The sequence below is a fragment of the Rhinopithecus bieti genome, unplaced genomic scaffold, assembly GCF_001698545.2.
Source record: "Rhinopithecus bieti isolate Rb0 unplaced genomic scaffold, ASM169854v2 scaffold_9769, whole genome shotgun sequence".
In the NCBI taxonomy this organism is placed as follows: Eukaryota; Metazoa; Chordata; class Mammalia; order Primates; family Cercopithecidae; genus Rhinopithecus; species Rhinopithecus bieti.
In genome coordinates this window covers 422356-446313 of record NW_016806163.1, presented here as the reverse complement: position 1 = coordinate 446313, position 23958 = coordinate 422356, and the positions used below count along the sequence as shown (strand labels likewise).

Genomic DNA, 23958 nt, shown 5'->3' with positions numbered 1-23958 from the left:
TGGGGTGATGGGGTGGGGAGCAGGGGACGAGGGAGTGGGGTGATGGGGTGGAGCAGGGCGCAGGCAGTCGCCTACCTTGGTCAGGAAGGGCGTGATGAACACGAAGAAGATGTCGTAGAGGAACAGCACCAGCAGCAGCAGCGTGCAGGCCTGCGAAGCCCATGGCTAAGGGCGGCCCCCACCCTGGCCTGCGCCTCCCCACACCCCACTTCCACTCCCATCTCACGAGGCCCAGCGCCTCCTCCTGGGAGGAAGCCTTTAAAGGAACCCAGCAGAGCGCCAGTGCTGGGCCGCACCACGCAGGAGCAGCTCTGGAAGCAACATCAGGTTGAGATTTAAGGGCAAAAGTTAGGCTTTCAGAGTCTCTGCATAACAGGAAGGAGGAACAGGAGGGTGGAGGCCCATGCCACACAGGGCTGGCTGTGGGGATACAGGCAGCCATCCCAAGCATTCAAATGCCACTCGCTTGGGGTCCTGTGGGGCCCTCAAGGGAATGCAGCCGCCTGGGGCTTGACGACATCCCCGTGCTCCCGGTACCACGGAGGCCAGTTCCTTCAGCCCTATTCCACCGCTCTCCCCACCACCTCATGCAGATATGAGTTGCCCCTGCCAGGACCACCACCCCGCAGCCACCCACCCAGGCCGCCTCGGCGGGGACTTTGGGACCCAATCTTCAAGCCCCACCCTTCACAACAGGCCGAGGTGGCCGTAGCCAGGGCAGTGAGCAGGAGCACAGCCCTGCAAGGACCACAGCCCCACATGGGCCAGGCTTGGGGGGAAGGCTCCCGCCACCCACGCTGCCCCGTAGCTGCACCCTCCCTGCGCTCACCTTGAAGGTGGGCAGACGGATGGTCTTCAGCATGTAGAGGCAGAAGGCGATGCCCAGGGCGTCCTGGAGGACCCAGGCCCACCTGCAAGACAAAGCAGCATCCCTGCCGGGGTGGAGGCTGGCTGACCACCCGGGATGCTGTCTCCTGTGAGCCACACACAGGGCCTTCGCTCTCAGCCAAGAGGCCGCCCTGCTGCACTTCCCCCTGCCCAGGGGATGACCCTGAGGACCCCAGACCCGTGGGAGGGCCCCTGCTGTTACAACTCCAGCAGGGCTGGCGGCACAGGCCCCACCGCAGGGCGCCCCCTGTGGAAACAGGGAGAGGAGCCCACCACTCTGCAGCCAGGACGGTGGACACAGGCCTGGCCGGCTGCGTCCCCTCAGTCACTGTCCCCGGATGGTGGGTGCCAGGCTGGAGGCCGGGGCCAGGCAGAGGGTGCATGTGCAGGAGGGCTTGGGCACTGAACCCCTCCAAACTGCTTTTGTTTTTGAGATGGAGTCTCACTCTGTCGCCCAGGCTGGAGTTTGGTGGCACGATCTTGACTTGCTGCAGCCTCCGCCTCCCAGGTTCAACAATTCTGCTTCAGCCTCCTGAGGAGCTGGGATCACAGGCGCCCACCACAATGCCAGGCAGATTTTTTTTGCATTTTTGGTAGACATGGGGTTGTCATGTTGGCCGGGCTGGTCTCAAACTCCTGACCTCAAGTGATCTGCCCGCCTCAGCCTCCCAAAGTGCTGGGATGACAGGCACGAGGCACCGCGCCCAAACTGTTTATTAAAGTAAAACTTGTGCCACACCAGGTTTCCTTGCAGAACCTCTGGGTCCACAGTGGGTGGGGCTGCCATGCAGTGGGTGCCCTGGAGCAAAGCACAGAACTGCCTCCTGAACAAGGCCACAGCCCCTGCACCCAGCTGCAACCTTGACTCTCTCCCGGCCCCATGAAGCCCCCGCTGGCCCCTGCCCTCCACGGAGGCTCCGCCTGCCACTTGCTGGACGAGCTCCCCAGCGTTCCTCAGCGTCTCAAACATCAAAGGCTTCATTGGAAAATGGGACGAAAACATCCCCTGGGCAGGGCGGCTGCTGAGAACGGAGGCCTCCATGGAGACGCCGGAACAGTCCATTCCAGGCGCCACACGCCACAAGCACCCACAGAACTGTGGCCAGTTATTTTTTCGATTTTATGTTATTTCTTAAATAGAGAGGGGCTCTCGCTTGTTGCCCAGGCTGGTCTTGAACTCCTGGGTAAAGTGATGGTCCTGCCTTGGCCTCCCAAATGTTGGGATCCCAGGCGTGAGCCCCTGAGCCCAGTTGACTGCAGCCTGCTCTAACTTCACGTGACGCAACGAGTTTCCTGGCTTGGAAATAACTGAAAGGATTCATTTTCCCTTTGTGTACAAAGGATTCAAAATATTTTCACGTCTTCCTTCTGCCAGTTAAACGTGCCACGGCTCCAATACACACCAAAGCCAAGAGCACTTGGCTGCCTCGGGAAAAAACCCGAGAGGAAGCGCCAGACAGTATCAGGGACGGTGCTGGGGGCCAGGCGGGGACAGGCCAGCTCCATCCTTCCAACACAGCGCCAGGCACTCGGCCTCGTCAGGGAGGGGGCCAGGCGGGGCCAGGCCAGCTCCATCCTCCCAACACAGCGCCAGGCGCTCGGCCTCGTCAGGGAGGGGGCCAGGCGGGGACAGGCCAGCTCTGTCCTCCCAACAGTGCCAGGCGCTCGGCCTCGTCGAGGAGGCCCGGACGGCAGGAGGCAGCCACAAGTCCAGGCCGCGTAGGAGCTGAGCAAGGAGGGAGCAGTGCCTGCCCCACCTCCATCACTGCTCAGAGGCCGTGGCAGGCATGACCAAGAGGATCAGCTGCCCTGGAGCCCACACCCTGGGCCTCGGGCCTGCGGTGCGCACGTTGGTGCCAGAGATGGGGACAGCGGGGGACAGACTGTGGCTCTGGGCAGCGATGCCCTGCACAGGAGTCCCATCCAGGCCTGCTGGAGGACATGGCTCCCAGCCACAGAGGCTCTGGCCTCTCCTCCCAGATTCCAGTCAGGGTTCCCACGGCACCTGGACAAACCCAGATGAAACGACCCCACGGCCCCATGAGGGCAGCCCGGGGCCAGGGCTTTTCCTAACATGGTCCTGAAGCGGCTCCAGGCTGGGCCGGCCTCCAGGGAGGGCAGGGAGTCAGGGCCCCAGGAGCCCTGTGGAGGGAGCATCTGAGGACGGCACCGCCCGCCGGGGCCCAGGGGAGGCAGCACTTACTGGTCCTCATTGCGGAAGACACCCCACACGACGCTGACAGCCACACAGAAGAGCGCCAGGAGCAGCATACGGGCCTGCGGGCGCTTGTGGAAGTAGGGCAGGCTGTTGTTGGGGATCCTGGGGGGCATGGGGCAGTCAGAGCCAAGCCCACCAGCCTCCGGCCTCATCCCACTACCCACCACCCCTGGGCCCTGCCCAGGCACCCCCTCCAGAGTGGCAGCCCGCACTCTGTCCTCCTTATGAAACTCCATACCCCCGCACGATGACAACAGTAGGCACCCCAAGGGTGGGGCAGAGCCTGGCCCAGACAGGTGCTGGGGGGGCCACTGGCTGCACCCACAGAGCCCCTCGCCTGTGCTGCAACCCCTCACCCAAGGCCCTGCCTGCTCCAGGCTTCCCACATCCTCACCCAGGGACAGCAACCCAAAAAGGTCTCCCCTGGGCGAGCCCTGCTTCATAGACCCAGGTCTGATCTTGCTGGAGACGCCCCCGGCAGCTCCCTTCACCCCTAAGAGCCAGGCCAAGCTCTGCGCTGTGGGAAACCTTCTGGGCTCCCTGGAGAACCCTGGTGCCTTTCCACGCCCCGGCCAGTCTGCCACCTGGGGCAGGGCTCCTGGGGACAAAAGCACCCTCCCCCCGCCACCCTGGTGCCTGGCTGCTGGCGGCCTCCGTTGATAGCTCGCCCGGACTCTGCCCTGCTCCTGAGCCTTAGAACCACAGGCAAGCGCTGAGGAAGTGCCTGCTGTAGACTCTGAGCTACACTGCATCATGGGGGGCTCTGGGGCGGCAAAGGGGCCGTGGTCATCACTGCACAGAGTCAGGCACGTCGGGGCCAGCGAGGCAGCCTCACCTGCACTTGCCGAAGGGTAGCCGCCGCACACAGGGCGCCAGGCAGCTGTACAGGCCGGTGGCGGACGCCAGGCAGAAGATCCCGATGACCACGTACACTGCAGGGGCAGGGCCGTGAGGCCAGGGGCCAGGCCCACACGCCACCCCCCTCCCCCAGGGCCGGCTGCATCTCCACGCCGCGGCCCGCCCGCCCGGGGCCACGCACCAAGGAAGTCATAGAAGTAGTAGAGCAGCACCAGCATGGAGCAGCACATCACCACGAACACGCAGGTCATCACTGGCGTCACGTCCACCGCCTCGTCCTCCTGCTTCTCGGGCCCGTCCTCACGCTTGTGCTTCATGTACCTTCTTGGGAGATGCCGTGGGGTCACGGAGCGCTGGGGCCGGCTGGCCTACACGGGGCCCAGGAGTCCACAACCACCCAGGGGAACGCGGCAGAAAGCCCGGAGCAGGAGGGGACCCGGGGGGGACTGAAGTGCAAGGAACCGCCCCAAATGTCCCCAGGGCAGAGGAGACCACACAGCAGAGGGTGGCAGGGCCCCCGTCCCTGGGTTGAGCTGGGGTGGCCACTAGGCCGGGCCAGAGGCTGGCGTGCAGGTTCTGCATAAAGAGTCCTGGACATGTGGGGCCTTCCCAGACCCGGGCGGCTGGGCAGGAGTAGGCAGCTAGCCCCAGCCACCTGCCCACCCTGCACCTGCCACGCCCGTACCTGCCACATCCATACCTGCCCAGCCCCGCACACCCACCGGGTCCCCGGAGCCCGCCCCAGCAGGAAAAGGGCCTGATTCTGTCCCAGGACCTCCTGAGGAAGAAAGGAAGGGCTCCACGGGGTGAGCCGTCCCTGCCCAGGCCAAAGCGCTCACTGCTGTTCCGGATGAGAAGACTGGCAGCCCCAGCCCGCGTCAGAGCCGCCCGCCCACTCGCTCGCCCGTCACAGCCCACGGACGGCATGAAACTCACTTCTTCACGTCCCGACTCCCGGCCCAGTAGCCACCGATGGCGACAGTACCCACGGCCATGATGAAGATGATGACCATGTTGTAGTCCAGCACTGGCTCATGAGGCGCGTACAGCGCCACCCTCACCATGCGGCCGAAACGCTGCCTCGAGGAACACACCAGGGGCAGGCATCAGAGCCACCCGCCAGCCACGGGTCTGTGTGCAGCGGTGGGCTATAGGGCTGGGGCTGGAGACCCTGGCCTGCAGGGGCCACGCCTCACCCACCACCCCGGCACAAACGCCCCCGGCAGCCAGCCCGAAGCCCTCCCCATCTCCTCGGGAGCGCGGGTCTGAGCAGCGGCAGACCTACCCTGAAGATGTCCAACATGTCTTTGTAGCTGAGCAGGGCCACAGGAATGCCAATCTCATCAAATTGCGTCTTATTGCCCCCCGGGGGGACCTGGGGGCCCAGAGGAGGGAGCGGCAGGCATCACCCGCAGCAATGGGTGGGCCCCCAGCTCTGTGCCCATTTGCCTCCTCTCCTGGGACCCTCACTCGAGGCTCAGGCCAGGCAGGGGGCGCCTGTCTGCTCCTCCTCTGCACCTGACAGCCTCCGGCCTCCCAGGAGGACCCAAGCACAGGGAGGCCCAAGGGCATCAAGCCTTCTTCACCCGACAACAGGGCCCCGGGCCTAAGAGAGCCAATCCCTCCCCCAGCCGTGGGACTCTCTAACCGCACACACGCATCCTGAGTGACACTTGTCACAGCCCACGCCTGCCCACAAGGCCACCTTGAGCCCCACACCCACTGAGGGCCTCTCTCAATGGCGGCAGCACGTGCAGACGGGGATGACACCCTCGGCTCTGCCCGGCCTGCTCTGGCCTCAGCCCTGAGACCCTGCCCCAGGCCCCCCTGGGTGGCCAGGCTCAGGCTGCAACACTGGCGGGGGCAGCCCAGAGCCACGGGCAGGGCAGTGAGGGAATTCCTACACTCCATTTTCTTCTTACCCCAAAACTACACTTCAGGGGCACTGCGCACCCTGCCCAGCCCAGCAGTCAGCGTGTCCCCTGCTGTGACCAGCCTTGCCAGGCCCCCAGCTCTCAACCACAGCCCATTTCACAGAAGATAGAAAAGGGGTTGGGCTTCAGGCCACCTGGCTAGGACCACACAGGTGAGCACAGCCCCACTGGCTCGAGAGCCAGGGCACCAGGGTCCCCAGAAGGGACCAGTTCAGGGCCAGGCCATCTGCTCCTCAGAAGACACCCCAATCCCATCCCTACGGAGAGTGTGGTTTCCGTCACCCCGGGGGCTGCTCTAGGACAAGCAACCAACAAGACCACGGCCAGAGTTCCACAGCCCCAGCCAGCAGCACAGAAAGAACAGACTCATCTCTGCCCTCTCCACAGCCACACTCAGCCCGGATCCTCCCCACAGACGGCCTGCCTTTAGCGATAAATCAGAAGACCAGCCCCTGCCGCTGCTGCCTCCTGCACCCCCCTCCTGCCCCTGAGAGCTGGCTCAGCGGTGGGGGCGCAGGGCCGTACCAGCCTCTCCCTGCTGACGATGAGCAGCCCGCGTGCTCCACTGCCCTGGGCCAGCCTCACTTTCTCATAGAAGGTGCAGTTCCCCCGGGCCACCAGCGGGATCTGGTTGCCAAAGCCGTAGGCAGGGAGGTCCGCTGCGGAGCAGAGCAGAGAGGCCGTCCAGTTGCGCAACTGCAGGAAAGACTGGAAAGGCCAGGAAACGGTTTTGTCTCACGTGATGCGAGTCACCAGGAGGGCCCAGCTGCCCCTTCTCCCACCCAAAGCCTGCGCTGAGTTAGATCTCAGCTCTAGCCTAAAGTCCCGCGTGGCCTCGGCCCCACCTAGGCAGAGCCATCCCTACGGTGGTTCCCACAGCAGGACGCTGGGTGACGGGTTGGGCTGCCTCATCTGAGCAGGGCCGGAGTCCTCACAGACATGGCTGTCCCCTGACACCTAAGCCACCCTGCAAGCCATCACAGCTCACTCAGCAAGACCGAGTGGGTCCCCACCACAGCCCCACCATGACCAGGCATCTGTGAGAAACGGGAGGGGTTCCAGTGTGCAGAGAACAAGGCCCCGACTCTCAGCGACCTCACAGCCCAGGAAGGAAGCCAAGACACATGTGCGCACACACACACGCGCACACAGCCAGGCCGGTGCACACACACACACACGCACACCCACAGCCAGGCTGGAGCACACACCCACAGCCAGGCCAGAGCACATGGCACACACACACACACACACACCGCCAGGCCGGAGCACACACACACACGCACGTGCACACATACACAGCCAGGCCAAAGCACACGGTACACACATACACACGCAAGCATACACATGCGCACTCACGCTCAAGCACACACATACCTATTACATGCACACGTAATACAAGCACACTATACATAGCCCAGAGCACACGGCACACACGTGCACAGGCAAGCAAACACCTGTGCACTCCTGCTTGGGCGCACATACCTATTACACACACACGCATGCACACACACCACACGAATTCACACAAACGCACTCAGGCATGTGCACATACATGACACATGAGCTCACACGCACACACTCATGCACACACACGAACTCAAACACACAGGCACACACATCCACACACAAACCTATTATGCACACGTACACACACATACATACACCTATTACGCACGCACGCATGCACAGACACATGCACACATCCACAAACATACCTATTACGTGGTTACATGCTTACACAGACCTGCACACACACACATATGCACTCACACACCCATACAGAAACCTATTGCATGCACGCTCACACACACATGCACGAACACAGACATACACACTCAGACCCATGCACATGCCCCCACACACCTATTAAACACATGCTCACATGCACACGTGTGCTGACACACCTACACACGCAGTAAGGCACATACATGTCCATGCACATGTCTATTACACACGTGCTCATACACACTCAGGCATATGCACACATACACTCATGCAAACTCACATAAACAGGCACTCAGACACGTACACATGTGCAGGCACGTACCAATTACACACATGCTCACGCACACACTATGAACAAAGCAGACAGGAAGATGCTAGCACCTCTTGGCCGACAGGCCTCGAGGGATCCAGGAGGGGGCGGGACACAGTGGGAAAGGATGTGGGGCCTGAGGGAAGCAGTGGGAAAGGAGGTGGGGCCTGAGGGAGGCAGGGTCTGAGGGACACAGTGGGAAAGGAGGCGGGGCCTGAAGGACTCAACAGGAGAGGTGGGGCCTGACCAATGCAGTGGGAAAGGAGGCGGGGCTTGAGGGGTGCAGTGGGAAACGAGGCGGGACCTGAGGGATTCAGTGGGAAAGGAGGTGGGGCCTGAGGGAAGCAGTGGGAAAGGAGGTGGGGCCTGAGGGAAGCAGTGGGAAAGGAGGCAGGGCCTGAGGAACATGGTGGGAAAGGAGGCGGGGCCTGAGGGATGCAGTGGAAAAGAGGGTGGGGCCTGAAGGATGCAGTGAGAAAGGGGGCAGGGCCTGAGGGATGCAGTGGGAAAGGAGGTGGGGCCTCTGAGGGAGGGAGGGACCCACTCAGCAGCAGGTGTTAGTGCTCCAGTCGGGAAGATGGTGAAAGGAACAGGTCTCGTCCCCGAGACCCCCCTGTGCCCTCTCCTGTCACTCCTCCAAGGACCCCTCTGTCCAGGCCCACTAGATGGGGACCCCAGCATGGAGCAATAGAGACCCTTGTCCACCACATGGGGCTCAGCCGGTGCCTCTAGGTTTGCATCCCAAGGCCTATGGATAGCTTCCATTGATGACCAGGGTTGGGGAGGCCCAGGGGAACTAGGGGCTACCCAAGAGTCCCCCAGACCTGGCCAGGGCCTGCCTCTCGCCTCTGGATCTTTCCTGCACCCCTGGCTGGATGAGTCTCTAGAGCCCTGGGGCCCACGCACTCCCCTCCACGGCGCGCCCAGCTGGCGGGTACTCACCGCCTTGCTGAGGTCATGTGGCAGATGGGCCCACTGCGGGTTGTAGAGGATGCAGTAGTCTTTGCCTCTGGGGCCCCCAGCCTCGGAGACCACGTGCACCATGCCGTACTCACAGGCCACCTGCGGGACAAGGCCGGCGATCAGAGCCACAGCACGGGATGCGTGGGGCTACACCGCCCCACAAGAAACAGGCCCGAGGAGAGGAGGACGCCTCCAGGAGGGGCGCCCGTGTTCACGAGGTCGTCTGGGATGTCTCCCCGTCTCAACAGGACAGACAGGGATGTGACCATACATGGTTTATAGCAAAGATGCAGACCAGCTCACCTTCCTCAGGGGGCCCAGGCTGGTGACCATGAGTGTGTCAGGTCACCTCTCTGTGGCTCCCGAGTTTCTGCACCAAAGAACAGGGATCGCATCACCTCCTGGACCTCCCAGGACCAGTGGGCACGATGGGAGAAGGACAGCCGAAGGCAGAGCCCTCAGCAGGGAAGAAGGGCAGGGCCCCAGCAGACCTGGCCCTGGGCTTGGGCGGGAGGCCTGGACAAGCCTCCACACCCCCCAGGTCTGGGTGGCCTTTGACCCACAGCCCCATGAGCACTGCCTGTCGACTGGCGCTCCAGGGGCACGGGGGGACCAGGCACATAACGGGTACCAGACCAGGGGGACGGATCCCAGGTCGGCCGGCACCCCTCAGCTCCTGCTGGAAGAATAGCAGGAAGCAGCTGAGCCAAGGGGCCTACGGGCACTGGGGTCCTGAGTGGGACAGGCTGAGGTTTGCAACAGGTCACGCTGCCACCAGCAGGACAGACAGCGTCGTGCTCCCCACGAAGCCCCAAACCAGCAGAGTTCAGCACAGCAGCTCCCACTTCCCAGGGGGGAGAAGGAACAGCCAGCCAGGGCTTCAAGTTCGTGCTCTCCAGCCTGCAGCAGCAGTGGCTCAGAGAGGGCTACAGGGGAAGGTCCGGATCCTCTGGCAGGAGCCCCGGACACTGAACGGGGACGAGTGGCCAAAGCCGGCCAAGAGGAGCAGGGGTAGTGGCCCACCGCCCCCGGGACAGAGCGGGCCCAGGCCCTTGCCATGCTCTCAAAACGAAGTAAGGGGCAGGACCGGGCCCCGAAGCCCTGGAAGCCTCCCAGGAGGGTCGCGGAGCAGACGGGCCTGGACCAGAAGGGCTGACCCCCGCCTCCTCAATCCAATGCTTAACAGAGCAGGATGGAGCTATGAGGAAAGACGCGATTCCACATGCAGGAAGCTGGTGCTGCTCACCACACTTCCCGCCGCGGGACCACTGCAGACACTAAGGGGCTCTGGCCTAAGCAGAGCCACGGTTCTCCCAGCAGAGCCCAGTCCAGTCCCGCCGCCCACACCTACCATCCCCACCTTCCTCCTGCTCCCCTGCCCAGGGCCCCCAACTAGCAGTTGACAAGGACATCTCCGTCTCGTGAGGACACCTGTCACCAGAGGGTCTCACAGGGACGGGGCCCAGGTCCCAGCTGCTGCATCACGCTGCAGACCCTCAGTGTGGGCCCCCAGGGGAGCCTGGCCTGCACAGGGAGGGGTCCCAGGAGAAAAGCCATGTGCCAGGGACCAAGGAGACCCACCCCCACGCCCTAGGCCCGCCTGTTCTCAGGCGCGCCCAGCCCTCAGCCTTCCAGGGCTGCAGGGCTCATCTGCACACTGCGGGCTCCTGGGCCAGGCCTTCCGGAGCTGCAGGGCTCCTGCCAGGTTGTAAACCTCCCAGACAGACAGCCACACCCCCTGGTCCCCAGGGGACCTGCCATGGAAACAAACAGGCCACAGCCACTCACCTCATCAGGAACAGGATGGCAACAAATCTGGAGGGGGACTGAGCCGTGCACCGAAAGGGCCAATGCCACAACGCCACACGGGCCCACAATGCAGACGCAGCTCTGCCAAGCTGGGGCTGGGGAAGGGGAGCTCTGGCTTGGCTAAAGGTCCCGACGGTCCCTGATGCCAGACACCAACCCCAGCACACGGGCACAGACTGGCTCTCCAACAGCCGGGCCCTCACTGAAATCACGCAAGGGCTCCGGCCTGGTCTGGGAGCATCTTGATCAAGGCCCTGACGACCTCGGGGTGGCAGCATGGTGAAAGCCCACAGAGCCCCAGTCCCCGCAATTGCCTGGGGGTCTCATAGCACTTGGCTAACGCTGCTTCCTTCCCACACCTGCCCCAGCCCAACTCCAAGCACCTCCCGTGTGACCTCCCCCGGAGCCGAGGCAGAGTCAGGAGCCCTTTCTTTCCAGTTCTGCCCATCAGACTGCCCTCGCTGAGAGCAACCCTTAGTCTGGCCCCGGTGCCGAACCCGGAGGGTGCCCCTTCCAACACAGCCCCGCAGTGTTCAGAACCCCTCGCACCTACTCCAGGAGGGATGGTATCGGTCACGGCAGAAGCCAATAATCCACAGTCCGGCCCACCTTCCGTGTTTGTAAATAAAGTTTTATTGGAACACAGCCAAGCCCATTCCTAAGGAAGAGTCTCTGACTTTGGAGGTACAACAGGAGAAACCGAGCATCCGCACCACGGGCCACGTGGGCCACAGAGCCCAGCAAAACTACTGTCTAGCCCTTCCCAGAAAACACTTGCCAAGCTCTGTTCTATGGGATCAGGGACTTTGGTGAAAAGTGTCTTTTGTGTAAAATGGGAACCGATAGAACTGCTTCTCTGCTTCTCTCTAAAAGGGTCATTTAAAAGCACAAAAGCACATTCATGCATTTTCCTCTCCACAATTTGCAAAACTGGTTTTCTGTTAAAAAAAAAAAAAAAAAAAAAAGGCCTGTGCTTCTATCAAAGGCCAGAGAACGCGGCGGCGTCTCACCAGGAAGTTTCCTCGTCTGCTGAGTTAAAGAAATTGGGAACAATTCGTCCAACGGCCACAGCTCTGAGGGCCAAGTTCTAGTCAGGCCCGCCGAAATTTGGAGGAGCAGAAAAAGCTCGGGCTACAAGGACAGGCTCAAAGCCCAGGCCTCGACCTCCAAATCCTTCACAAATGGCAGCGCAGATGCTTCACCACTGCACACAGGTTTAGAAACTTCCAGGCTTAGAAACCCTGCTTCGAAGTGACTGTGAAAGCATCCATGTCAAGGGCCTTTGAAACAGGCCAGTGAGTCCAGGCCGGGAGAGCCTCCCTTCTGGGAACACAGGAGTTCCAGGAGCCAGCCCGGGTCCAGCCAGGGTCACCAGCTCCAGCTCAGATCTGCTGAGGAATGGGCTCCATGGGGTGGGGGAGGGGAGGTGTCTCACTGGGGAGGTCACAGAATGGTAGCAAGCGAGTCGAGGACTGTCACCAAGCAGGCTTCTGCCCAGAGAGCTAGTCTCATTCTGGGCAATCGGACTCAAATTTCCACTGCCATGAAGCACCGCCCCCCCAACAGGGACGGCGTCTCAGGGTGTATTTACAACCAGGGTTCTGGGAAGAGCAGGAGCACCTGCTCTCTCACGTCCCTCTGACACCTCCTTTGACTCCCCACCCTCCAGATAAAGCTCACACTCCTCAGCCCGCCCAGGTTAAAGTCCATGCACCCCAGCACAGAGAGCCTTCCACAACCTGGTTTCCACCAGACGGCCTGTCATCCAGCCTAAGAGGCCAAATGCTCTGCCTTCACTCTCTGCCTGGGGCCACTCGCACCACTCCCCCCTCCTCTGTGCCCCTGGTGGCAGGGGCATTCCCTCGTCCAAGGTCACGGAGTAAAAGATGGAGCATCCCTCCACAGCCCACCCCCCAGGAGCTCCTTGGTGGTGACATCTTTCAGGGTGTAAATTCTCCCTTCCAGCATTATTCCACCCTGCACTCCAGCCACAGCCCACCCCTTGCCAACCCCAAATCACCTGCCAGCTCTCACACCTCCCAGCCCCCGCTCATGCTGCTCCTGGTGCTTCCAACACCCCTTCCCTCCTGCCGACCCGGCAAACTCCTACTCATCGCTCAGAACACCTGCTTCAGGATTGGGCATGGTGGCTCACGCCTGTCATCCCTATACTTTGGGAGGCCGAGGTAGGTGGATCACCTGAGGTCAGAAGTTTGAGACCAGCCTGACCAACGTGGTTAAATCTCGTCTCTAAAAAAAAAAAAATAGCCAGGTGTGGTGGCGTGCACCTGTAATCCCAGCTATTCGAGAGGCTGAGGTGGGAGAATTGCTTGAACCAGGAGGTACAGGTTGCAGTGAGCTGAGATCGCGCCACTGCACTCCAGCCTAGGCGACAGAGCGAGACTCTGTCTCAAAAAAAAAAAAAAAAAAAAAAAACACATCTGCTTCGGAAAAGCCTTCCCAGGCAAACTGACTCCCTCCCTCCACAGCTTTCTGTGATCTTTCTTCCACCTTTGGCTTTCCTCCTTCTTCCAAATGTCTGGGGTCTCTAGGTCCCTGGCCACAGAATGGGGGGAGTCCAGGGGGCTGCCAGGGCAGCTGGGGGTGGAGGTGGGGTTCGCAGAAAGCTTCTGCGGTGGCCCTCCAGCCTTGCAGAGACCACAGGCGTTTCAGGGTAAGAGAAAAGACTAGACAGCGAAGCTCCTGCAATGAGCTGCAGGCTTCCCTGGCCCCAGGTCACAACTGGACAGCATGTTCATCCAGATGCGACACGATCTGACATACTGTGAAAGGGTCACTCCTGCTGTGTCGAGGATGGACTGGGGATGTGGGGGACAAAGGCAGCCACCGCAGGGGGATGGCAGTGGGGCTGGAGGAGTGGAGACTAAGAAGGAGCCTGGTGGCAGCGACGCCTTAAGAGAACTCTGAGAGAGGAGTGAAGGCTAATGCATTTGTGGGGCTGCTTCGGGTTCCATTCCCTGAGCCACCAAACTCAGGAGAGAGGGAAGATTCGGAATTAAGAAAATCAAAGATGTAGTTAGGACAGTGCGATCTCGTAGACTGTCCCCACTAGAACCTGACACTCGACATCAAATGATACACAACGAACATAAGGAAGGCGTGTTGGCCCTAGGCGCTGGTCACCCTGGGTAGCATCTCCAGAATCCACACCATAGTCGGGTGACCCCCCTTCTCCAGACGAGCAACTGACGCTCAAAGCAGGGAATTCCCTCGTCCAAGGTCACGGAGTAAAAGATGGAGCGGGGATACGACCCCAGTGCAGGGCTGGGCTCTTGACCGCTCCAGGATGCTGGCCAGTCACTGCGGGACACGCGGGACGCCTCTGGGTTCCCCACCGCACCCCTACGGTGAGGTTAACTTAGCACCCGGTCGTTCCGCCTAAGGGGAAACTGAGGCTCGGAGCGGGGTGGGCGGCCGCCTGCCCAAGGCCACAGAGCGGGAGAGGCGCGTCCCCCGCGGCAGCTGGAGACCCCGAAACGGACAAGCAGAACCGGAGGATGGACGGGGCACAAACTTCAGGCCCGGTGGGAAGTGAGGGGCGCTGCAGCGGCGGAGGGCCTCCGAGGCGGGGAAGGGAGAGAAGCCGGGGACAGCCCCGCAAGGTCACGGCCGGGCCCCGGCACCGCCGGCCGACAACGAGGGAACCGCGGATCCCCGAGGCTGGACCCCCAAGACGGGCCAAGAGGGGTCGTTCCTGCGCGTAGCCTCGGGGCCGAGAGGCCGAGGGGCCGCAGCCTGCGGTGCCGTCGGGACCGGTGCCGCGCTCACCTGGGCCGCGAGGAGCAGAAAGGCCGCCACAAGCCGCGCCAGCGCAGCCGCCGCCACCGCCGCCATGTCGGCCGGTGCCCGCCGCAACCGTCGGCAGATGTTTCCCAGCAACGCCCCGAGACCCCGGGCCGCGCATGCGCCGCGCATGCGCGTGGGGGGGTCAAAGGGCACGGGGCGGTGTCTGCGAAGAGCCGCACGGCGCGACAACATGGCGGTGAGCGCGCGGCGGAATCCGGAGCCGGGGGGCGTGGGGCTCGGGCAGCGCTCCAGGCCTCATGCGCTCTGCTTTCCCCGCAGGATAAGGAGAAGAAGAAAAAGGAGAGCATCTTGGACTTGTCCAAGTACATCGACAAGACGATCCGGGTGAAGTTCCAGGGAGGACGCGAAGGTGAGGAGGCTCCCGCCGTCGGCACCCCCGCTTTAAAATTTTAAAATAAACTCAGCAACAGAGGTGATGAGGATGCCTGCAGAGGCGCCTCTTTTATTTATTTTTTTTTTTATTTATTTATTTTGAGACGCAGTCTCGCTCTGTCGCCCGGTCTGGGGTGCCAGTGGTGCGATCTCAGCTCACTGCAACCTCCGGGTTCAAGCGATTCTCCAGCCTAAGCCTCCTGAGTGGCTGGGGCTACAGGCGCCGCCACTCCCGGCTAATTTTTGTATTTCTAGTAGAGACGGGGTTTCACCATGTTGGCCAGGCTGGTCTCAAACTTCTGACCTCAAGTGATTCGCCCGCCTCCGCCTCCCAAAGTGCTGGGATGACAGGAGTGAGCCGCCGCAGAGGCGCCTCTTTACACGCTTGACGCCGACTACCTTGTGCAGGCTTCCGAATTACGCCGGGAGTTAGGAACTGGTATGGCCATTTTGCAGGCGGGGAAACTGAGGCAAGGAGCGGGAAACGTAACCGAAAGTCACAGTGGCGCAGCCGGTATTGGGATTTCCGGCTTGGCCTCCCGAGCAGTCCTGTGTGTCCACGGACTGCCCCAGATCCCCACAGATCTCCCGGCTTCTTTTCTTCCTCCCTCTAAGTCAAGGTCTCTCCCGCACAACACTGTGGACACATTTGGGGTCGGATTTCTCTCGAGTGGGGCCGTCCTGGGGCACTGCAGGGTGCTGAGCAGCATCCCTGGCCTCCACCAAGTTGTGACAACCTAAATAGCTTCAGACGTTGCTTAGTGTTCTCTGGGGACAGGACCGACCCCCGACCCCCCGGGTTGGGAATCCCAGCTACTAAGGTCAGTCTCCACTCAGCGGCCAGAGGCACCTAATGAAAAAGAAATGGAGGCTTCTTGCTCCCTGCTGAAAACCTCTGGGGCTCCCCGTTGTTCTGGAGTAAAATCTGAATCCATACTTCTGATTAAGGCATCGAGGCTCATGACTCAAAGGGCGGCAAAAGCACAAGGTCCGCAGGCGCTTGCTCTGGGAAGCCCTCCCTGACCCTGGGGTCAGGCCCCATCGTTCTGGGATCCTGGTAGCACCTGTCACCGTTTGCAGTGTTGTGTCGTGCATGTTAACCTGATGCTTGCCTCTGCATGCGACTCTTCCATGGAATCTAGTGAAGACAGGGTGAGCTCTCAGAGGGCAGGAAGCATTCGCATGGGCATGGGCTGGTGATGCATGCTGCAGCTCTTGGCTGGGCACGGGGACTCACGCCTGTAACCCCAGCACTTTGGGAGGCTGAGGCAGTCAGATCATATGGTCAGGAGATCGAGACCAGCCTGACCAACATAGTGAAACCCCGTCTCTACGAAAAATACAAAAAAATTATCTGGGCGTGGTGGCACACGCTGAGGCGGGTGGATCGTGAAGTCAGGAATTCGAGACCTGCCTGACCGATATGGTGAAACCCCGTCTCTACTAAAAATACAAAAAAAATTAGCGGGATGCGGAGGCGCTCACCTGTAATCCCAGCTACTCAGGAGGCTGAGGCAGGAGAATCGCTTGAACCCAGGAGGCAGAGGTTGCAGTGAGCTGAGATCACGCCACTGCACTCCAGCCTGGGTGACAGAGAGTGAAACTTTGTCTCAAAATAAAAAAAAAAAAAAAGAACCCCAGCTCTCTTCTACTTTTTTGGGGTTTTTTTTTTTTTTGAGATGGAGTCTCACTCTATTGCCCAGGTTGCAGTGAGGAGGCGTGATCTTGGTTCACTGCAACCTCCAACTCCCTGGTTCAAGTGACTCTTGTGCCTCTGCCTCCCAAGTTGCTGGAATTACAGGTGTGCCACCATGCCCAGCTAATATTTGTATTTTTAGTAGAGACGCCATGTTGGACAGGCTGGTCTCAATCTCCTGGCCTCAAGCGATCTGCCTGCCTCAGCCCCCCCAAATTGCTGGGATTTTAGGCCTGAGCCACCGTGTCCAGCCTGGCATTTTTGACTGGGCAAGTGAGCTGCTTTCTCCGAGCCTCAGTTTCCTCATTTGTCAAATGGGGCTGGTAACTCCGCCCACTTCAACAGGGGGTGGTGAGAATGAATGGTTACAGGCATGTAATGTAATTGAGGCAACTCTCAGCAGGAAGTAAGTCGTCAGTCAACACGTCATTTATTCGACAGCCTCTTGGATCTTTGGTTTCTTTTTGTAAGCCGGGGACCCAAACCTCTTCCTCCCTGGATTGTAGGCAACTGGGTGGCAAGAAAGTCATTAAAAATCACAGTGCCCCAGCCGGGTGGGGCGGCTCACATGTGTATTCCCAGCACTTTGGGCGTCTGAAGCGGGAGGGTGGCTTTGCCCTAGGGTTCGAGGCTGCAGTGAGCTATGACTGCACCACTGCATTCCAGCTCGGGCCACAGAGCAAGGCCCAGTCTCAGAAAAGAAAAAAGAGGCTAGGCGCGTGACTCACACCTGTAATCCTGGCACTTTGGGAGGCCAAGCGGGCGGATCAGAAGGTCAGAAGATCAAGACCATCCTGGGCAACATGGTGAAACCCCATCTCTACTAAAATACAAAAATTAGCTGGGCTTGGTGGTGCATGCCTGTAGTCCCAGCTAGTTGGGAGGCTGAGGCAGGAGCATCGCTTGAACCCGGGAGGCGAGAGCATGCCACTGCACTCCAGCCTGGAGACAGAGCAAGACTCCGTCTCAAAAAAAAAGAAAAAGGAATCTGAATGAAATGTTTGCTGAGTCTACACCATGCTGATTCCGGACACGGAAGGACATGAGTGAGCAGCCGCTCTTGCCGGTCACACTGCTTCCCTTTGTTTTCTGCCCTTCATAGCAAATCACCACCCAGTTAGCAGCTTAAACGGCACCATTTTATTATCTCACAGGATCTGTGGGTCAGGTGCCGGGATACCTCAGCCTCAGGGGCTCTCAGGAGTTGTAATTGAGGGTTGTTTTTTGGGGTCCATCATCTCGGGGTCTTCTTCTGAGCCCACTGGTTATCAGCAGAGCTCAGTGCTTTACCTTTGCAGAGCCGGGGTCCTCATTCTGGCCAGTGTTGGCTACGGACACTTGCAGCTTCCAGACCCTGCCGGCTCAGGACTCTGTTCCCACCATGGTGGTCTGCCTCCATGGTGGTGCAGGCTGAGCCGACATTTGTTCAGATTCAGTTATTCGGGTCAGTGGGAGAATCATCTCTCAGAAAGGGTTTGGGGCCGGGTGCAGGGGCTCATGCCTTAATCCCAACACTCTGGGAGGCTAAGGCAGGTGGATCACCTGAGGTCAGGAGTTCGAGACCAGCCTGGCCAACATGGCGAAACCCCACCTCTACTAAAAATACAAAAATTAACTGGGCGTGGTGGCTCACGCCTGTAATCCCAACACTTTGGGAGGCCGAGGCGGGCGGATCACTCGAGTTCAGGAGTTTGAGACCGGCCTGGCCAACATGGCAAGGCCCCATCTCTACTAAAAATACAAAAATTATTTGGGCACGGTGGCGCGTGCCTGTAGTCCCAGCTACTTGGGAGGCTGAGGCAGGAGAATCGCCCTGGAGGCAGAGTTTTCAGTGAGCCGAGATCACGCCACTGCATTCCAGTCTGGGAGACAGAGCGAGACTCTAAAAATAAATAAATAAATAAAGCACGCGCACGCACACACACGCACGCACATGTGCGCACGCACACACAGCAGAGAAAGGGTTTGGTCCCTGAAGGACTCACCTGATGCGGTCAGTCTCACCCAGGGTGTTTCCCTCTAGATTGGCTCAAAGTCAGCTGGTTCAGAGGCTTAAACAGCTGCAGAGTTCCTTGTCTTCGCCACATAACCTAAGTGCAGGAGTGACGTCCTGTCCCCTCGGAGTCACAGGCCCGAGCCCACACCCCAGGGGAGGGGAACGTTGGTTAGAGACCTTCCTACCTCAGTGTTCACGTCTGTCCCGGTGAGGAGGGCTGGCTCACTGGTCAGGCTGGTGCCAAGGACCTGAACAGCTGCGACTGACCCCATCTCATAGGTGACGAGTTTCATTTTGCAGGGGAGGGACTTGAGCGCAGAGAGAGGGAGCTGTGGAGGTAGGGGCTGAAGCCTGTATGCAGGCGGGCAGACCTTCTCTGTAGAAGGCCAGACAGCAAATATCTTCAGCTTTGCAGCCCAGATGGTCTCTGTCACAACCAGTGAGCTATGCCCACAGAGCAGGAGAGCCGCCCTGGTCAGCGCCTGAGCGGGCGAGTGTGGTGGTGGGCCAGTGAAACTTTCACGTACAGAGATGAGCAGCGGGCCACGTTCATCTGAGGGTCGTAGTTTGCAGCGCGTAACGGTCATGGACAGGCTCACGGCCCTGCCTTGGGAGGAGACAGGCGGGCAGGATAATGCCTGGGGTGCCTGCTCCCTGAGATTGGTGGGGGACATGCAGAGGGCAGCACCCTAAGGGGTGTGGGTTGGTGTCTGGAGGAAGCACCCGAAAGATGACGGGGTAAGAAGGAGGGTAGGGAGGGGGTGGCTGTGGGACGCCCCTCAGTGAGTGCAGAGGCGGAACCGCTCCTGGGCCTGGGCTAGAGGAGCCTGTGGGGGAGAAGAGGGGAGTCCCATGCAGGGAGGGTGGGCTGGCCTCTGCTGAGGACACGCAGCTCCCCCTTCACCCTTCTCAGTGTCACCAGACACTGCGGAACAGGATCAGATGGCAAAGGTCACCACCGGGTCAGAGAGCCCTAACCCAAGGTGGCAAGTTGGGACCTAAGGTGGCGAGGCTTGGGGGGTGGGGCAGGCAGCGTGGAGAGAGAAGCCACAGCGACTGCCTCAGCCCCCAAAGCCTTTGCACCAGGGTCTCAGAGCATCTCTCTTGCCCACTCCCCACAAGCCCTGAGCTGCAGGGCTGGGATTTGTTCTGTATTCCGTGAACTCACTGAGGGACCCAGCACGGGTCAGGCAGCGCAGTCATCACCGCTGTCACAGCAGAGCACTCTATGTCTTCCCTAGAGGAAGCCCTGTCCCCTTCAGCTGTCACTGCCTGTCACCTCCCCGGCACCCACACATGCCCTCCCTGTCTCTGTGGATTGGCCTGTCCTGGACATTTCATAGAAACGGGATCACACGCTGCGCGGCCTTCTGTGTCTGGCGTCTCTCACTGAGCGTGACGTCCTCAGGCGCATCCGCACCGTGGCCTGCGCCAGCCTCGCTCCTCTTCCTGGCTGGTGGTTCCACCGCATGCATGGGCCGCTGCCTGTTTTGCTACTGCTTTTGAGCTGAGAATTGTTTCTATGACTTTTAAATAGCTGGAAAGGGATCAAAAGAAGACTGTCTCACGATGTGGAAATGATACGAAATTCCCATTTCAGTGCCTGTGTGTAGAGCTGACTGGCCACAGTTCAGCCACACATGGGCTCATCACCGAAGCTGCTTCCACCCGGGCAGCCCGAGCCAGCAGCTGTGGCCGGCACCCTGTGGCCCACACGGCCAGAAGTGTTTGCCCTCTGGCCCCCTGCAGACACAGTCGGCTGCCCATGGTGGGGGTCCCTCTGGAGGCTGCTGTCACCGGCCCCTCCCGGGAGCCCTCCCCCACCCTCAGTCCTCCATCCCTGGAGCAGTGAGCCCCATGCCTGAGCCACGCTGGGGCAGGCCGTGTACCCAGGATGGATCTCATGCCTTCTCATTTCTTTCCTCCGGTGATTTCTCCAAGCCAGTGGAATCCTGAAGGGCTTCGACCCACTCCTCAACCTTGTGCTGGACGGCACCATTGAGTACATGCGAGGTGAGTGGGGCGGCAGCCGAGGTGGGCAGCGGGATGAGGAGGGCAGTGGGGTGAGGGGGCAGCAGGGCAAGGGAGGCGGCCATGGGGCTGCCTGCTGGCTCTTCCTCTCTGAAACCCACAAAACCTCACTCTGAGTCACCAACATGAAGCCTGGTGGTGGCCGATGGACGGGCTGAGCGCTCACCGGTCCTGGACATCCTCACAAAGCTGGAAACTCCATTGTTCTAGGGCCTGGAGAGACGGGGGAGCTTCCCGCCTGGTCTCTACAAACTGACAGGGCACTTAAAATGCTCGCAGCACAGTTAGAGGACAGCCTTTTTAAATGTCTTGTTATTTTAGTTTTTGTTAAAACTGGTGTCACGAGGGGCTGGGCACGGCGGCTCACACCTGCAATCCCAGCTGCTCGGGAGGCTGAGGCGAGGGGCCGGGCACGGCGGCGCACACCTGCAATCCCAGCTGCTCGGGAGGCTGAGGCGAGGGGCCGGGCACGGCGGCGCACACCTGCAATCCCAGCTGCTCGGGAGGCTGAGGCAGGAGAATCGCTTGAACCCGGGAGGCGGAAGCTGAAGTGAGCCGAGATGGTGCAACTGCACTCCAGCCTGAGTAACAGAGTGAGACTCCGTCTCAAAAAAAAAAGAGAAGCTGAGGTCTCACTGTGTTGCCCAGGCTGGTCTCGAACTCCTGGGCTCAAGCCATCCCCCTGCTTCAGCCTCCCAAAGTGTTGGGGTTCCAGGTGTGAGCTGTGGCGCCCAGCTGAGAGCATCCTTGCTGTGGGAGAGCGAGCGTGCTGTGGGACCCCTCTCGGGCCCCTCCTCTTCTCCCTTGTTAATCCCCACTATGAATGCAGGGCCCCATCCCTTCCCCAGAGAACCCTCCCTCATTTCCCTGCCCCTGCTCACTCTCCTCCCCAATGAGGCCACTAGGTCCTCAGACTCTCCCCCAGAAGCTCCTGCTGCAAGCCCCCAGCCCGGCCCAGGCATCGGGGGGATGCCAGGACTTAGAAAGGGAGGGTCTTGCCCCTCGGACCCATTGATACTGACACAAGATTTATTCTTGGAGCTGGCCACGGTGGCTCATGCCTGTAATCCCAGCACTCTGGGAGGCCGAGACAGGAGGATCACTTGAGCCCAGGAATTTGAGACCAGCCTGGGCAACATAGTGGGACCCTGTCTCTACAAAAAACACAAAAAAATTAATTAGCCAGGCATGACGGTACATGTGCCTGTGGTCCCAGCTACTCGGGAGGCTAAGGCAGGAGGATTGCTTGAGCCCGGGAGGTTGGGGCTGTGAGCTGGGATGACACTACTGCACTCCAGCCTGAGCGACAGAGCAAGACCTGGTCTCTAAAACAAAAATGTTAAAAACCTGGGCCCTGTGGTTCCCCCATGCCCCCACCACCGCATGACCACAGTAGTGAGGAGTTTGCATCGCCTTCAGCGCCTTCAGAGCTTGTCTTGGGCTTGCTGGCACTTCCCTGGGGTGCCACCCACATGAACAGCCTCTTCTTTTTTTTTTTTTTGAGACAGTAGCTCACTGTCACCAGGCTGGAGTGCAGTGGCGCCATCTCAGCTCACTGCAACCTCCGCCTCCCGGGTTCAAGCGATTCTCCTGCCTCAGCTCCCCGAGTAGCTGGGACTACAGGCACCCGCCACCACACTCAGCTAATTTGTTGTATTTTTAGTAGAGGCCAAGTTTCACCATGTTGGCCAGGATAGTCTCAATCTCTTGACCTCGTGATCGGCCCACCTTGGCCTCCCAAAGTGCTGGGATTACAGGCGTGAGCCACCGTGCCCAGCCCCCAGCCTCTTATAGGGTGAATATTGGCCCCCTAGGGTTCCAGGAACCCTGCAGAGACCAGGAGGCCCGGGGTGCCTGTATTCTGGCTGGCCGTCTGATAACCTGGTCCCCGGCCCTGGTGCCTGGGCCCCAGTGAGCTCTGAGACCCAGGGTAGCCGGCCATCGCCCAGGCCTCCCTGTTGCTGTGGTTTGTGGAGGGAGGGCAGGCTGTGGCTGCTGTCTGTGGAGCTGCTGCTGGTCTCTAGGAGCTGTGGGTCTGAGCCATGGGAGCCAGGGACCTGCCCCGCAGAGTGCACCCCCTCTGAGGTCCCCGCATGCTCATGGCACCCGCAGGGTGCAGGTGGGGAGGGCGGAGCGAGGGTCTTGTGTCGGTGGGAACTCTCAGAGGCCTCCTGGAGCTCCCTCAGCCCTCTCTGTCTCCTCCTTCCCAGACCCTGACGACCAGTACAAGCTCACGGAGGACACCCGGCAGCTGGGCCTCGTGGTGTGCCGGGGCACGTCCGTGGTGCTGATCTGCCCGCAGGACGGCATGGAGGCCATCCCCAACCCCTTCATCCAGCAGCAGGACGCCTAGCCGGGCCGGGGGTGCAGGGGGTGCAGGACAGGCTGGAGCAGCTCGGCTTCCCACAGACTTGGCCGCCGCCCACCACAGGGCCGCCCGCAGGAGCGGAAGTGCTTTCCTGTTTGTATCGGTTGAATTTTTGTTTTCTTAATAAAACTGCAAACCTCAATGTGTCTGAGCCCCGGAATCTTGCTTTTCCCTTAACCTTCTGAGGAAACCTGGATTCCTGGAGATTGGACTCAGACCCTGGAGCTCATCAGATACCCGCCATGGTCCCTCCTGGGGATGAGGGTTCAGGGGTGACCAAGGCAGGCACAGGCAAGGCCGGGACAGGCGAGTCAGGAGCCTCAGTCTGATGAGGGGCTTGTGGAACCCCAGGCCTACCCGAGACAGCAGGAGCCGGGTGCATCAGGAAGCCGGGGCGCATCAGGAGGCCCGGGTGCATCAGGAGGGTGGGTGCATCAGGAGGTGGGTGCATCAGGAGGTGGGTGCATCGGGAGGGTGGGGTGCATCAGGAGGGTGGGTGCATCGGGAGGGTGGGGTACATCGAGAGGGTGGGTGCATCGGGAGGTGGGCGCATCGGGAGGTGGGTGCATCAGGCCAGGGTGCATCAGGAGGCCGGGGTGTATCAGGAAGCCGGGGTGCATCGGGAGGGTGGGGTACATCAGGTGCCGGGTGCATCAGGAGGCTGGACCCCACAGCCCATGCTGCTAACACCTGCCCCCACTGCTGCCCCCCCTTGTGAGGTGGACTGGTCACCTACAGCCAGCCCCCTCTGGGTTCCTTCCCTGCTCACAGAGTGTCCTGAGGTTGGGTACAATGACTCCCGCCTGGAATCCCAGCACTTTGGGAGGATGAGGCAGGAGGACCTCTTTGAGCCCTGAAGTTCAAGACCAGTCTGGGCAAAATAGGGAGATCCCATCTCTACAAAAAATGTATATATTTTTTCTTTTGAGAAATAAATATATTTTTATATATATATATATATT

The 23958-nt window shown here is 60.3% G+C and overlaps 2 protein-coding genes across 4 annotated transcripts in view; one reads left to right on the top strand and one right to left on the bottom strand.

Moving 5' to 3' along the window:
* The window catches only part of SPPL2B (signal peptide peptidase like 2B), a 22166-nt gene extending 7468 nt beyond the window's left edge, over positions 1-14698 (bottom strand). For 2 of the 3 annotated variants that reach the window (XM_017874895.1, XM_017874893.1), the window contains exons 1-10: positions 14495-14698; positions 8876-8995; positions 6424-6606; positions 5250-5339; positions 4901-5040; positions 4146-4288; positions 3942-4038; positions 3092-3208; positions 830-911; positions 76-150 (exon numbers count right to left, since the gene is read on the bottom strand). In XM_017874895.1, coding sequence (XP_017730384.1) covers positions 76-150; positions 830-911; positions 3092-3208; positions 3942-4038; positions 4146-4288; positions 4901-5040; positions 5250-5339; positions 6424-6606; positions 8876-8995; positions 14495-14641 — 1194 coding nt within the window. In that variant the 5' untranslated portion in view covers positions 14642-14698. The remainder of the gene's footprint in view (positions 1-75; positions 151-829; positions 912-3091; positions 3209-3941; positions 4039-4145; positions 4289-4900; positions 5041-5249; positions 5340-6423; positions 6607-8875; positions 8996-14494) is intronic. The other variant, XM_017874894.1, reaches the window with a different exon arrangement.
* LSM7 (LSM7 homolog, U6 small nuclear RNA and mRNA degradation associated) lies at positions 14608-23138 on the top strand. Its single transcript, XM_017874896.1, has 4 exons — positions 14608-14708; positions 14792-14882; positions 20539-20610; positions 22839-23138. The coding sequence occupies exons 1-4, from the start codon at positions 14640-14642 to the stop codon at positions 22979-22981; spliced, it is 375 nt and encodes a 124-aa protein (XP_017730385.1). The 5' UTR covers positions 14608-14639; the 3' UTR covers positions 22982-23138.
* The last annotated feature ends 820 nt before the right edge of the window (positions 23139-23958 follow it).

Coding starts and splice junctions, on each gene's coding strand:
- LSM7 (XM_017874896.1), top strand. CDS start 14,640: ATGCGCGTGGGGGGGTCAAAGGGCACGGGGCGGTGTCTGCGAAGAGCC. Junction 14,709..14,791: donor CACGGCGCGACAACATGGCG/GTGAGCGCGCGG, acceptor CTTTCCCCGCAG/GATAAGGAGAAGAAGAAAAA. Junction 14,883..20,538: donor GTTCCAGGGAGGACGCGAAG/GTGAGGAGGCTC, acceptor GATTTCTCCAAG/CCAGTGGAATCCTGAAGGGC.